The 15,841-nt window shown below is 41.4% G+C and overlaps 1 protein-coding gene across 22 annotated transcripts in view; it reads right to left on the bottom strand.

Moving 5' to 3' along the window:
* CCDC171 (coiled-coil domain containing 171) overlaps positions 1-15,841 on the bottom strand; it is a 262,059-nt gene that overhangs the window by 167,075 nt on the left and 79,143 nt on the right. For 21 of the 22 annotated variants that reach the window (XR_012668627.1, XM_075128797.1, XM_075128798.1 and 18 more), the window contains 3 exons: positions 12,491-12,597; positions 7,093-7,182; positions 4,116-4,316 (listed from right to left, as the gene is read on the bottom strand). Coding sequence is in view for 21 of the 22 variants with exons in the window: in XM_075128797.1 (XP_074984898.1) it covers positions 4,116-4,316; positions 7,093-7,182; positions 12,491-12,597 (398 nt within the window). In the remaining variant the exon portion in view is untranslated. The remainder of the gene's footprint in view (positions 1-4,115; positions 4,317-7,092; positions 7,183-12,490; positions 12,598-15,841) is intronic. The other variant, XM_075128802.1, reaches the window with a different exon arrangement.

Here is a 15,841-nt window from a genome sequence, read left to right as displayed (position 1 = left end):
TTTCAGACATGAAAGTTGCTATATTACGACAAAAAAACTTCAAATCCAGACTCCAGCGAGAAACTGTTGAATTGGAATTCATTTGCAAATTGGATACAATTAACTTAGGCTTGAATAGAGACTGGGAGTGGCTAAGTCATTATGCAAGGTAACCTATTTCCCCTTGTTTTTTCCTACCCGTCCCCCCCAGACGTTCTTGTTAAACCCTGGATTTGTGCTGGAAATGGCCCACCTTGATTATCATACACATTGTAAGGAGAGTGGTCACTTTAGATAAGCTATTACCAGCAGGAGAGTGCGGGGGGGAGGAAGTATTTTTTTCATTCTTTGTGTGTATATAAAAAGATCTTCTACACTTTCCACAGTATGCATCCGATGAAGTGAGTTGTAGCTCACGAAAGCTTATGCTCAAATAAATTGGTTAGTCTCTAAGGTGCCACAAGTACTCCTTTTGTTTTTGCTCTTACCATCAAGTTGTCCAAGTAAGGAAATACTTGCATGTCTGCTTTCCGTAAGAATGAAGCCACGACTGCCATGCATTTTGTAAATACTCATGGGGCAGCAGCCAGGCCAAAGGGCAGGACCATAAACTGATAATGGGTGTTGTTGACCAGAAGTCTTAGGAGTCTCCTGTGGCTTAAATGGATAGCAACATGGAAACGTGCATCGTTCAGATTGAGAGCAGTGTACCCAGTTGTCAGGATCCAGGGCGATGATGGAGGTTAGGTTGACCATGAAAAAATTATTTTCTGTATATATTTGTTTAAAATTTTGCAAGTCTAGGATAGTTCTGAGACCGCCTTTTGAATCACAAAGTAATGTGAACAGAAGCCTTTCCCTCCATGGAAAGGGGGAACCTCTTCCATAGCTGCCAAATCAAGGAGAGACTGGACGTCCTGGAGGAGGACAGCCTCGTGAGACTGGTCCCTCAGACGGATAGGGAAGGGGGATGGGAGGTAGGGTTGGAAATAAACTGCAAAGTGTATCCCTGACCCCAAGTACTTAGAACCCATCTATCCATAATAATATGGGTCTGAGCATGTATGAAAGTGGGATAATCTTCGAGGAGGGAGAAACTGGCACATAATGATCTGGCACTCTGTCCCTGACAAGAAACTCAAACAGACTGCTTGGGGATTTCCCAACTGTCTCAAAGAACCTGCAGTAGAAGAAAACTGAGGTGGTGGGCATCTCCTCCTCTGGTTTTTCCTCCCTTTTCCCAGAATGGTCAGGCTGTTTAGGCAGGACAAGCGGGTACCTCTGGAGAGACGGAGGATAGAATTTGCTTTCTTTTAAGGAAAGGAGTATAAATTCCCAATGATTTCAGCATCGCCCTCAAATCCTAGAGTTTGTGGAGCTTATCATCTGTCTTCTATGAGAACAGGGCAGGACCTTCAAAGGGGAGATGCTGGATAGTCTGCTGGACCTCCTGCGGGAGCACAGACAATTGAAACCATGAACATCTGTGCATAGTTACTGTAGATGCCATGCTCTGGCTGCTGAATCTGCCCCATGAAAGGCAGCTTGCAGAGAGGTCCTAGCCACCAGTTTTCCCTCTTCTAAAATAACCTAGAATTCCTGCCTGGCATCATCTGGCAATTTGTCTTAGAACTTCATTTCATTGTCCCAGAAAGAGAAGTTGTATTTGGCCAGTATTTTGCTACTTAGCATTAAAAAAACTGTAGGCCAGCTGTGGAATAAATCTTTCTACCGAAAAGGTCTAGTCTCTTTGCATCTTTGTCCTTTGTGATAGAAGGCAATTCCTGATGCACTCTTTCATTCACTACCAAGACAACTAAGGAGCCTGGAGAAGGATGGGTGTAAAAATGTGCATAGCTTGAGAAGGGACATAGTACCTTCCCTTTGTCTTCTTAGCTGTCAGAGACAGAGAGGATGGCAGTTGCCACAAATATTTTGTAAATTCTAGAATGGCTCTGTTTATAGGTAGAGCCAACCCTGTATGTCCACCAGCTTATGGGAATTCTCCTGAATATCAAGGCAGCTACTCTCTTTAGGTAGGCCCTGTAGTGATCCTGAACAGGTGAAGAAACCTCAGACTCCACACCCTTGTCAGGAGATGAAGAAAAGTGCAAAGAAGATTGAGGTTCTAAAATCTGAGGCTGGTCTTGAGGTTCTGGCTTGGTATACTGGGGATAACATCATGGGCCTCTTCATGGGAGCTAACCTTGTGTCTGCTTGGGGATCTATATGAAGAAGGTACCGGGGAGGATCTGGTGTCGGGAGGCAAGCCCAATGAATGGGTTTCAGTCAGCCATAGAACCCCAGTCATGACCATCCCAAGGATATGAGTCTCAGAAAATCCAGGGGGTATCAGAAGTGGAATCCTCACAAGAAAGGTGTCTCCTTCTCTCCCAGGAGCTAGGGCCATACGAACTAGGATCTTAGACTCCAAGAAGGACCCTGAGCTGTCTGACCATGGAGATATTGTATCAGATGGTGCCAAGGTGCTAAGATGTCTCTCCAGAGATGTCAGTACAGGGAACAACATGATGGGTTTACCTCTGGACTATACTGGATGAGGAATCACTGGATAGTATGAAGATGTCGCCATGGCACTGAAGACTGAACTTGTCTCAGACAGGGCCCGAGGACCAGCTGTTACTAGCTGTTTTGTCTCCTGTACTACTGGAGAATCCAGCGTCACGAGGAAGAGCAGGTCCCATGGTGCTATATATAATTCCAGTGCCTTCCATACCAAGATATTTCCATGATGATGCTGTTATTGCATCAAAGGGGTGAGAACTGCAGTGGAGGTTGACAATCCTCGATGAGCTGGAGTTGACAATTCTTGCGAAGAAAATCAGTATCAGGGAGTACCTCTTTCCAGAGGATACTCTATCTCCCAGTGGTTTACTAGTGGACAGTACAGGGAACCTCAAACTTCTAGAGGAGCTTGGCTTCTTCAGGGAATGCTGCTTTGATGCTCTGTGCTTCTTCTTCAGCACCAGAGAAGGGTAATAGCGCCTATTATCTGATGCAGTGTCCAGAGGGGCACTCCTAACAGAGGTAGAAGTACTCAGGGCCTGCCCCAAGAGGAAAGGTTCAGAAGGTGGATGCAGGTGGCCTCCATAAGGAGGTAATGCAGTCTCATCTCAGTCTTTTTTTTTTGTTTTTTTGGTCTGGGATCTGAAGTGTCTGCAGATCTTGCAATGAACTCAAATGTGACCCTCTTCAAGGCACCTTAGATACCTGGAATGAGGGTCACTCACCAGCTCAGATTTTTTGAAGCTGACACAAGACTTGTAGCCCAGAGACCGAAAAATATCCCAGTACCAGTTCCCTTTGTATACTAGGAATCAGATGCTCAAAGTTGTAATAGAAAATAAAGAAAACATACACTAACAAGTACTACTATTTACAGGAGGAAGATAAAAATCCACGAAGTGGGAGAACTCTGACTACAGTCTGCCGCACTCCAACTACCGATCATGGGTGATAAGATGGAATTAAGGGGGAGGACTAAGCATCTCCCCTTTATATCCTTGTGCAGTGGTGCAAAAGTGCTAAGGATGAATGCGCCTCCCTAATCCGTACTGCTAAGAGAAAGTCTCTGGCCCTCAGGCACTGGGCACACACACACCTGAAATGAAATGTACAGGTGCAATCACTCCAAAGAAGCACAGGAAACACTAGTTTGGTAGTGGGGAACAAAATGACCTCAATTCCACGTTTGCAATTTTTGGAGGGGGGAGGGGTTGCTATTTGAATCAGTAATTAACACCAAGATATTCCAAATACAAAATGTACATATTTACTTTCAACTAAGTAACAAAAAAAACCCAGTACACCCCAGGCATGATTCTTTAAATAAATTCATTTGCCCTAAACAATGCTTGCTAAGAGACAGATATTTTAAAATGTAAATGACCAGAAGGGTTAAACTGTTAACTCATTTTATAAAATGGAATGAAAGAGAATTAAGACACTTGAAAATTTTGTAGATACTAAATACACATTTCAAAATATGTATCTTAAAAATCATATTTTGCTGATACATCTGGTAAGACATAAAGCAACCATCTGATGTATGTAAATGTACAAAGCTAAGATTAAATAAAGGTTGTTTTTGACAGTCATCTTGTCTCTGGTAATACCTCAGTATCCTTCTGGTAAGCCCTGGTAAGCTTCTGGATTTCATTTTCCGATTCCGTGGCACGGACTTTCTCTTTCTCCCAGCAGTGCAGTACATTCTGTAGTTCCATTTTTAAAGTGCCTGTTAAAGCCTCTCTGTCTGCACACTTAGTGCGTAGATGATTTAACTCTTCATTGGCATCAGCCAGGTTATCCTGAACTTCCTACAGAATAGATACACAAACTGAAAGGTTGGTAACAGTTTTATCCCTTATAGCATTATCTCAGCTAATGTTCAGTATCCTTGGAAGCAAAAGTCTATATGGAGATATATTGTCAAAACAACCATCTGCTTACTTCTAATGATAGACTGAAATTAAAAGTTGACACTGTTTTCCTCTGGGAGTAGAGGAAAAGTGTAGAGCAAAAGGACAAGTCCTACAGGATTATTCCTTTTTCTCCCTTTTTAATCCATCTCCAAAGTCAAAATCTCCATGTTACAACTTACTTCCTTTTGGGGCTGGGTTTGTCTCTTTACAGAGAGTACACAGTGATCCATCAGTTGAAAATCTGACAATGTAAAGATACAACCTCCTGTAGACATAAGAAACTGGGTGGCTCTGGTAAAAGGATACCGTACTTTTCTTCTGTAGATCACTGGTTCCAATACAGCCCAGACTGGTAGCAACCAAGGGCTGTTATCATCTTGTTTCATGTTTAGTGGTCAATGTGAAATGATTTTGGTGTTTTCAGTTCAATTCCCAGTGGACAGGTGTCCATATCACAGAAATCACAATCAGAAATGGTACCAGTTGGTACGAATGTACCAACCAGCACAAAATCTCAGCAGACTTTTACACTAAGAGGTAGCCTGCTAGGTGAGAACAGAGACACATGCTCTACCTCTTCTGTGAACAGAGAACTTCTACTTCCAGGGCTGGAAATCTGACACCTTTTGAAACCACCAAATTCATATGACCAAATCAACTTAATACTGAATATTGAAAGCATTTAGTTGAAATGTTTGCCTATAGATTTTTAGATCATAAAATCATGTTTGTCTAATTGTGAAGTACAGAATCAGTTGTTTACTAAGGTGCTCATCACAATTGTATTTTCATATAATTTCTTAATACAAATATTCAAATCCAAGAATTGGGCATCTTTCTTTAAGCACGCTCTATCATGAAGAAATACTAGGCCAGGTTCTGTGCTGAGTTACACATTAAACTGAGTTTCTACAGATTTACACCTTGTAACTCAGCACAGAACCTGGTTCACTATATCAAAAGAGTGCCTAATAGGAGAAAAAAAAAAGTTGGTAGAATAACTGTCTCATGTACAGTAGACATTTGCATTATAAAAAAAATCTGCAGAATTTTTAGGATGCTTTAAAAAAAAAAGTATTGTGGCTGAAGCAAAAGTCTAGGAGGCAGAAATCAGGGCTCTATTGTCAGGTCTGTCACCAATTTCCTGTGTATCCCACGGCAAGTCATTTGGGCCCTGCTCCTCTCAGGCGCTGAGCATTCTCAACTTCTAATGACTTCAAGGGGAGAAGTTGGTACTCAGCACCTCACAGAATCTTATTGTTCATTAGTATCCTCCTCTACTCAAATCAGGAAAGTAGTACTTTACTTCACAGGGGTGTTCTGAATCTAAATTAATTAATGTTGGACGAGTTCAGTTAATAAAATGGACGGCCACTGTGTTACTACCAATGAATGCTAACACAGTCACTCAATAATAAATTGAAACAGTGTATCTCCACTAAAACAATTTGAGAAACCTTGGGAGTGGCCACACTCAAATTTGGCAGTACTACAAAAACACTGCCAGCTGGAAGACAGAGTTGAACAGTGACCTCAGAACTTCCTTCGGCGCCTTGGTCACTGATGTACCGAGACACGACACATTACAAAAGTGATGTCAGCCCCCAAAAAGAGAGACAAAAACAAATTCTAATTTGAAAAAGACTATAAAATCAGAACTTCGGCTATCCATGAGAAGTGCTTGGCTTACCAATCAGCAATTTCTTATTAGCAGTATTTTAGGCCTATAGATCTCTCCAAATGTCAGGGATTACCTAATGTTTGGAGGATTATACACAAAGTTTGGCCATAATATCCATAATCATTTCACTGATATCTTTCTTTACTGTAAGTTTTGCACATTTCATACCGTGACGTTAAACTTTACAGTTCTGTAACTGAAATCTTCCAAATGCTTTCAGCTGAGATCCATATATATAATCTAAATGTACGTGATCAAATTTCCCACAGGTGCAGCCACTGAGATGAACAGAGGTCCATCCTCAGCTTTCTATTGATCTGTTTCTATCCCCCTCAATGAGGTTGTGGAATTAATACATTCTCACTCCTGTTTGTCTGCTAGTTTTTTAACATGTGGGTGAAACACTGTATTTTCCCCAGTAATACTAGAAAACTTTATTCTGTAGCAAATAATCTGACCAATACATGAAAAAGAAAAGTTAATATTTTAAAACTGAATTGTATTTTTATAAATAAGTGAATGAGTAATTAAGTGACAAATATGAAAAATTGACAGTTAAGCTGAAAAATATGTCTGAGGATAAATTTCATATGCACATTTTATGCATAAAGAACAAGAATCTAGCAGAAAAAGATGTTGAGGATGACATCAACACAGAAGAGCTATGCTTGTCGAACAAACAAGCACAAAATGATGAAGTAAGAGGACTACTCAAGGAACAGATCATCTGTTTAAACCGATATTACTTCAATAATGTAACCTTTGAAATGTTCACATAGGTAGACTTATGTCATCTGTAGGCTGCAACCACTATAAGGAAATATGTCCTTGCACAAACGTGAGGTTTGACATTCCACTCAATAGAGAGAAGTGATACACACACTTATTTTGAGATAACAGAGATAACATATTATGATGCAGATACAATCTAAGTGAGACGTACCAGAAATATTGTATTATGATAAGAAGTTACAGTTCATAAAACCATACCTTAAGGTCTTGACTTTGAGACCGTATTTTTTGTTTGGATGAGTCAATTTCTTTCGTCATCTTCTCACATGAAGCTTTTGTTTTCTTTAGCTTGGGGAAAAAAAGAAAAGAAAAAACAATTGGGAGTTGGGGAGACTATTTGGGGGAGTAGCACTGTATGTAAGGGAGCAGTATGACTGCTCAGAGCTCCGGTATGAAACTGCAGAAAAACCTGAGTGTCTCTGGATTAAGTTTAGAAGTGTGTGCAACAAGACTGATGTAGTGGTGGGAGTCTGCTATAGACCACCGGACCAGGGGGATGAGGTGGATGAGGCTTTCTTCCGGCAGCTCGCAGAAGCTACTAGATCACATGCCCTGGTTCTCATGGGTGACTTTAATTTTCCTGATATCTGCTGGGAGAGCAATACAGCAGTGCATAGACAATCCAGGAAGTTTTTGGAAAGCGTAGGGGACAATTTCCTGGTGCAAGTGCTAGAGGAGCCAACTGGGGGGGAGCTTTTCTTGACCTGCTGCTCACAAACCGGGAAGAATTAGTAGGGGAAGCAAAAGCGGATGGGAATCTGGGAAGCAGTGACCATGAGTTGGTTGAGTTCAGGATCCTGACACAGGGAAGAAAGGTAAGCAACAGGATACGGACCCTGGACTTCAGGAAAGCAGACTTCGACTCCCTCAGGGAACGGATGGGTAGGATCCCCTGGGGGACTAACATGACGGGGAAAGGAGTCAAGGAGAGCTGTCAAGAGTAACAAGAAGGGTTTCTTCAGGTATGTTGGCAACAAGAAGAAAGCCAAGGAAAGTGTGGGCCCCTTAATGAATGAGGGAGGCAACCTAGGGACAGAGGATGTGGAAAAAGCTAATGTACTCAATGCTTTTTTTGCCTCTGTCTTCACGAACAAGGTCAGCTCCCAGACTGCTGCGCTGGGCATCACAACATGGGGAATAGATGGCCAGCCCTCTGTGGAGAAAGAAGTGGTTAGGGACTATTTAGAAAAGCTGGACGTGCACAAGTCCATGGGGCCGGACGAGTTGCATCCGAGAGTGCTAAAGGAATTGGCGGCTGTGATTGCAGAGCCATTGGCCATTAACTTTGAAAACTCGTGGCGAACGGGGGAAGTCCCAGATGACTGGAAAAAGGCTAATGTAGTGCCAATCTTTAAAAAAGGGAAGAAGGAGGATCCTGGGAACTACAGGCCAGTCAGTCTCACCTCAGTCCCCAGAAAAATCATGGAGCAGGTCCTCAAAGAATCAGTCCTGAAGCACTTACATGAGAGGAAAGTGATCAGGAACAGTCAGCATGGATTCACCAAGGGAAGGTCATGCCTGACTAATCTAATCACCTTCTATGATGAGATTACTGGTTCTGTGGATGAAGGGAAAGCAGTGGATGTATTGTTTCTTGACTTTAGCAAAGCTTTTGACACGGTCTCCCACAGTATTCTTGTCAGCAAGTTAAAGAAGCATGGGCTGGATGAATGCACTATAAGGTGGAAAGTTGACTAGATTGTCGGGCTCAACGGGTAGTGATCAATGGCTCCATGTCTAGTTGGCAGCCGGTGTCAAGTGGAGTGCCCCAGGGGTCGGTCCTGGGGCCTGTTTTGTTCAATATCTTCATAAATGATCTGGAGGATGGTGTGGATTGCACTCTCAGCAGATTTGCGGATGATACTAAACTGGGAGGAGTGGTAGATATGCTGGAGGATAGGGATAGGATACAGAGGGACCTAGACAAATTGGAGGATTGGGCCAAAAGAAATCTGATGAGGTTCAATAAGGATAAGTGCAGGGTCCTGCACTTAGGACGGAAGAACCCAATGCACAGCTACAGACTAGGGACCGAATGGCTAGGCAGCAGTTCTGCGGAAAAGGACCTAGGGGTGACTGTGGACGAGAAGCTGGATATGAGTCAGCAGTGTGCCCTTGTTGCCAAGAAGGCCAATGTCATTTTGGGATGTATAAGTAGGGGCATAGCGAGCAGATCGAGGGACGTGATCATCCCCCTCTATTCGACATTGGTGAGGCCTCATCTGGAGTACTGTGTCCAGTTTTGGGCCCCACACTACAAGAAGGATGTGGATAAATTTGGAAGAGTCCAGCGAAGGGCAACAAAAATGATTAGGGGTCTGGAACACATGACTTATGAGGAGAGGCTGAGGGAACTGGGATTGTTTAGTCTGCAGAAGAGAAGAATGAGGGGGGATTTGATAGCTGCTTTCAACTACCTGAGAGGTGGTTCCAGAGAGGATGGTTCTAGACTATTCTCAGTGGTAGAAGAGGACAGGACAAGGAGTAATGGTCTCAAGTTGCAGTGGGGGCGGTTTAGGTTGGATATTAGGAAAAACTTTTTCACTAGGAGGGTGGTGAAACACTGGAATGCGTTACCTAGGGAGGTGGTAGAATCTCCTTCCTTAGAAGTTTTTAAGGTCAGGCTTGACAAAGCCCTGGCTGGGATGATTTAATTGGGGATTGGTCCTGCTTTGAGCAGGGGGTTGGACTAGATGACCTCCTGAGGTCCCTTCCAACCCTGATATTCTATGATTCTATGTAGGTACTTAAACATAAATTAATATTTCCTATAGAAATGTAAAACCAGAATGTATTAGAAAACTCCTCAGACATCAGCTGTAAACAATTTAACAGATTACCACTAAACAAGTTTGATATATTAAATATTAATAATGATATTACAAATAAATAATAGCAGTAATAACCCCAAACCAAATTCACTATTGGTTTCTCAACTCTCAAACGTCGGTGGGGGCTGGGGGGAGTCTTTGAAGTGTGCCAGAAAATTTAAGAAATCGAGCTCCCAGTGACTTTCAGGAAGCAAGTTTCATAGTCAATGGTCCCTCCCAGAAAATGTCCTACATGCAGCATCCTCCCTCTTAAACTGAGGGGACTCCAGCTCACGGATTTTTGCTCATTGCAACAGCAGAGCATAACTCAAGGAGAGGCATAGTCTCTCAAGTCACTTCATCCCAAACTAGTCAGGGCATTACAAGCAGCTACTGATGATCTTGGAGCACTGGAGTTATGGGCCCTCTTCCAGATAAACAGGTGGCCACAATATGTGCTAGCTTCATTTTCCAGTTTCACTGTAGAGACCGACATAGCAGTCTAACAGTAATCTAATCTTGAGTGTCAAAAGGCACAAATAATAGTAGCCAAGTCTGTATGTGAAAGCAAATGCCATGCTTCTCTAATCAGGTATAGGCAGAATATAGCAATCTTGGTCATTGCTGCTACCTGACCAGCCAGGAGTTGCTCAGAACTCTATAGGTTTCAGAGTAACAGCCGTGTTAGTCTGTATTCGCAAAAAGAAAACGAGTACTTTTGGCACCTTAGAGACTAGCCAATTTATTTGAGCATAAGCTTTCGTGAGCTACATCTTTTTTCAGAACTCTGTAGCACATCTAAATTGTAAACACTTCACAAATGGCCGCCACACATCTCCCTCAATCAAGGGTGCTGATATAATCCTTGCCAACTCTGTTAGTTGCTTTCCCCAATCTACCAAAATTATTTCTATATTTTCCACATTGTGTTTCAGCCAGCCAGACCTCATCTACTCAACCTCCAAACTCATAGAGACATGTGAAAGTGTATGCTCTAATTTTAATATTCACTAGCTCTACAGAAATTAAGAGTTATTAGCTCTTATGTGTATTTAGTAAATTAGAGCTAATATAATGTCACAAGTTTACCAAACAGGTCCAGACATATATTGTAAAGCCAAATAATTAGTTACATCCATCTATGTGTGGGGTCCTGTCATAAGTCTATATCCTAAAAAACTTAACAGAATTAAACAAGCCTAAAACCTTTGCGCAACATACAAAAGCAAGTTTGTTTGTTTTTTTTATTGGATGGTGCCCTTGATAATCCCTGAGAGTTTTATTGTAATATTAAAAGAGTTTTATTACGAAACATGTCTAAGGACAAAATGCACAAAAAGCCAGAAGTAGCGACATTTATGGGGAAAATCAAGGAGGAGAGAACACTGCCCTTTCTGTGTACCATGAGGGCATTCAGTGGTCTCTAGCTCCGCATGACAACTTCAGGGCCTGTCACATGCAGTCCTACTGGGAAGTCTTATGGCAGGTCATCAGCTTGCGATTTATTTTCCTTGACAGTTCATTCTTCTTTCTGTCAGAGTATTCTTTGCTTTCTTAGCAGCCACCCCCTTGGCCTCCCCACTGCTGTCTCTGGCACTGTTTCCCAACAAAGCACGTTACTAAGCCAAAGCCTGCTGAGTAGACTTTTCAACTGTGCTGAGAATCATGTGACATTCATCCTCCCAAGTAACAATTCGCTGTGGGTAATGTGCTCCTAGTTATTCTTCAGCTTCCAGACCTGGGCCTCAGAAGAGATTCATAAACTACTAAACACATTGGTTATCTTATCTCACTGCAGAGACTTAACAGTGTTTGCTGTTTAGAGAAGTTTAATTGTTTCTGTGGTTACTTATTCTTGAGCTCCTTGAACAAATCTCAGAGGACTTGAAGGAGACTATTTTTCCCCAATAAAAACAGCCAAGTTAATATGATTTATTTCAAATGTAATGAGTGACTGGATAAACAATAAGTTTATCAAACAAAAGACAAAACTTAGGAATAGAAAAAAAATAAAATACTGACACGTTTCAGTGCTTTGCCAATTTTATGTACAATTAAAGGACTTTGAAAAGTTGTAGTTAACTGCTCTCTACAGTGTTTAAACCTACACATTCATAAAACATTTTAAACCCAAGAGGATTAAACAAATCACATTAGCAATATAAATAAGAAAATAAATACAAGATAGACTTTTCAGCCAGTGACTAAAAGCCTCTAGGAGTGCATGAAAAATACATTTTTTTAAAAAAAATAGAAATGTTTGTTACTCTTCTTTTTTACCTTTAGAAAAGTATTATGCAGATATCTCTTCCTCTGTATGACAAAAAAAAAAAACCCAAACCATGAAATTTACCAGTCTTCATCAAGAACACAACTGATCTCTGAAAATAATCTCACTTTTCTTGTGGGAGCACTCACATTTACACACCTGATACCAATGAATGTTAAAATTCAAGTACTACATTGCATTTTTAAAATACTTGCGTCACCTTTTACCTAAAGCCCTAGATGAAGAATGGAAAGTGTCATATTTCTGTGTAAGTTTACTGAAAACAATTAGAAATTCAACAGCTCAAAATAAAAATAGATTATATATTTTTCATATTTAAGTGGAACATTACTATAGGACAAGTTTAGAGGAAGAGCAGTGACAGAGATTATTTCTTTTTAGTATCTGTAGCTGTCAACTCAACATTCCCAATCTTTTGACCTTTGTAACAAGTGAGGAATACATACTGTTGCAGGCCGAAGGCTATATGTATGGAGCCAAACAGTGCAAATGTTACCTCATTAGATGTATCTTCCAGCTTGTTCTGGTAATCTGTCAAGGTATTCCTCAAAGTCTCAAGGACAACAGAGAGGCTTGGAGGTTTATCTTTGTCCTTGCGACTGCCTGAAGAAAAATTACAGAATGAAAATAAAGCCCTTAAAGTCACAGAGAGACCGAGAACTCTCAAAGTGGAAGATATTAAAATTAGTTAGGGCTGCACAGTGACAATACAGAACACTGAACAGCAGCCTTGTTCTCCCCACGGCATACAGTTTCATGTCAAATATAGCTAAATAACTGCTTGTATGAGAGCTGTTGTACAACAAAGTTGCAATCTCCAGTTAATACTCACAGTTATCATCCAACTAATGAACTCTATATCCAGTTTTAGGTATGTAGTTTAGTGATTATTAAGTCTATATGTCATTCAGTCAGATCACCATTTACACTGCACAGGGACACACTTTGTAAAAACATATTGTATTAAGTTAAGTAGATTGCACTTTTCCTGCATTATTTTGGCATCTTCTGTAATGCATTTTGTAATGCAGTAATACATCACTTATTCAACAAACCTTTGCTGAGCCAAAGATCACATGACGTTGTTATGCTTGGAAGGGTCTTAAAACTCTTTAAATGTTCTTGAATTCCAGTCCAAAAGGAAACAACACAGATTTTTTATTATCTGTCTGTGCATTCCTACATAATGTTTCAATTACAAATCTTAAAGCTGATATATCCATTATATGTATATTATACGTATTTATTAAACCCTTAAGCTATAACTTCTGCTCTAGTTGACTTAACTAGGATCATATGCACAAAAGTGGTTTGCATTATTGCCTTCAAAATGATTTCTGAAAACAAGAACAATTTTATATTGATCACGTATTTATAAGTTGCCAATTGATACTAAATTTCTCCCATCTTTTCCAGGATAACACAGCAAGTCAGGACACAGACTGTGTCTTGTATGCTAAACCTATCCATTAGACCAGCCACAACTTTCTATAAAACTATAGTTGCAGGAGCACCCCATCTAAACTTTTTACTATTTTAAATCTTAGTTTATTTTTTTCTAATAAAAAATGGAAGGGTAAGTGTCACTTAACCAACTGTGAAACATTAAAGAAAGCCTGGCTTTAGATACCCACGTGGGGCACCAACTGCAGTCAATGGAAACATCACAAATGCATGCAGAATCAGAATATTGCCCACAACCACTTTAAAATTGAAATTTGCAGAGTAATTTCCCTCTTTTAATCATTTCAGGAAGTACAGAATAGGACTTTAAGAGGCATTTCACTCTTGGACACACTAAGCCCTGGTCTACACTTGTGGGAGGAGGGGGGAAAATCGATCTAAGTTACGCAACTTCAGCTACATGAATAATGTAGCTGAGTCGACGTACTTAGATCGACTTACCATGGTGTCTTCATCATGGTGAGTCGACTGCTGCTGCTCCCTCGTCAACTCTGCCTGTGCCGTGGCGGTGGAGTACAGGAGTCGACAGAAGAGCATTCGGGGGTCATAGAATCATAGAATATCAGGGTTGGAAGGGACCCCAGAAGGTCATCTAGTCCAACCCCCTGCTCGAAGCAGGACCAATTCCCAGTTAAATCATCCCAGCCAGGGCTTTGTCAAGCCTGACCTTAAAAACCTCTAAGGAAGGAGATTCTACCACCTCCCTAGGTAACGCATTCCAGTGTTTCACCACCCTCCTAGTGAAAAAGTTTTTCCTAATATCCAATCTAAACCTCCCCCACTGCAACTTGACCACTTAAGTTTGATTTATCGCATCTAGACTAGACGCGATAGATTGAACCTCGCTGGATCGATCGCTGCCCACCGATCCGGCGGGTAGTGAAGACATACCTTAACTTTTCACTTTTATTTCTTAGCCCATCTTTATTACCATAGTCACACTTTTTGATAAAACAAATGCTGATTTGCGTTAGGGCTTAGAGTGCAAATTGCTTTATCCTCTGTTTCCAGAAGTTGGTGAGAATGCTATCCTAGGGCCAAATACTGCATAATGATCAACACAAAAATTTTCCAGTTAATTCAATGAGTTGGGAACTGTGCATGCATTACCCAGGGCATAATTCTGTTCTAAGGTTATCGTTATCACAGTCTATTTTGGTCACTTTTTCAACATTAAGAAAAAAATTACACTAAAAATAAATTATGGACTAGATATGCCATCCTTGCTTTATTATTTGTATTACTGTAACACCCAGAGGCCACCTCAACTAAAATCAGGGCCCCACTGTTCTAGGATATAATCTCTGCCCCACAGCATTTATAAATTAAATAGTTAAGACAGACAGAGGGTGATGGTGAAGCAGAGGGACAGACAGGAGAAGTGCCTGCTCAGAGTCACATAGCAGGTCAGTAGCAGAAGTGGGAACAGAAATCACATCTCCTGAGTCCCAGCCCAGTGCCCTAGCCCTGGACTAAACTGTGTCTTCTGGAGTACACAAATACTGCACAAGCTGGCCCACTGAGTTCTTGTGACATAGGGTATTAATCAACATAAGTAAGGGTAGAAGAATCTGACTATACATGATAAGGTTAGATTTTATTTAGATTTAAGAAAGACGTCCCATCCTTAAATTTTCCAACCGTGCTTAAGTAATGTAAAATCCCAGTATTGGAGAAAATTACAGAGTATTCAAGTCCCTTTGTATTGCACAGCCCGGATCACTTGGCAAGCACTCCTAAATTCCACAATATCACTACATTCTACAGCAACATTAATACTTGCATAGCCATTAAATATTGTTCATGCTCATCCCTCCCACCACTACAAGAACTCATACAAAACTATGGCTCACAATATTTTCATCTGTTAATTATTTTGGGTGATGGGTTTTTTGCTGAGTTTTCCAGGTGATCCAACTCCACTCTCCAAGCTTCAGACCCTGCAGTACTGTTTAAGAGGCCAGTCTCTCAGAACTGCCTTCTCTACCACATAAGCCTTGGAAACAGCAGTTTGTAGCCAGCTTCAGAAACTCATCACCCTGGCTTCTGCAGCCTTGGCTGCTGCACTCTTCTCCAGGCAGCCCAGCCTATCAGCCTACAAACCCGATTCCCTCTAACTACAAGCTGAACCAGGGATTGGCAACCTTTGGCATGCGGCCCATAGGGGAAATCTGCTGGCAGGCAGGGACGGTTTGTTTACCTGCAGCATCCGCAGGTTCGGCCGTTCACCGTTTCAGGCCAATGGGGGCTGTGGGAACAGTGCAGGGAGCACGCAACATAAACCAATAATCACCTCTTTGTGGGGAAAGCTGCAGGCAGGTCCCAGTTGGGCCGTGAGACAGAAAATAAAATCAGGGGCCTGACTGCTGCAAAATGTGGAATA

The sequence above is a fragment of the Caretta caretta genome, chromosome 5 (genome assembly GCF_965140235.1).
Source record: "Caretta caretta isolate rCarCar2 chromosome 5, rCarCar1.hap1, whole genome shotgun sequence".
NCBI lineage: Eukaryota > Metazoa > Chordata > Testudines > Cheloniidae > Caretta > Caretta caretta.
Note: the sequence above shows the minus strand (reverse complement) of the source record. Positions and strands in the feature narration are given on the sequence as shown.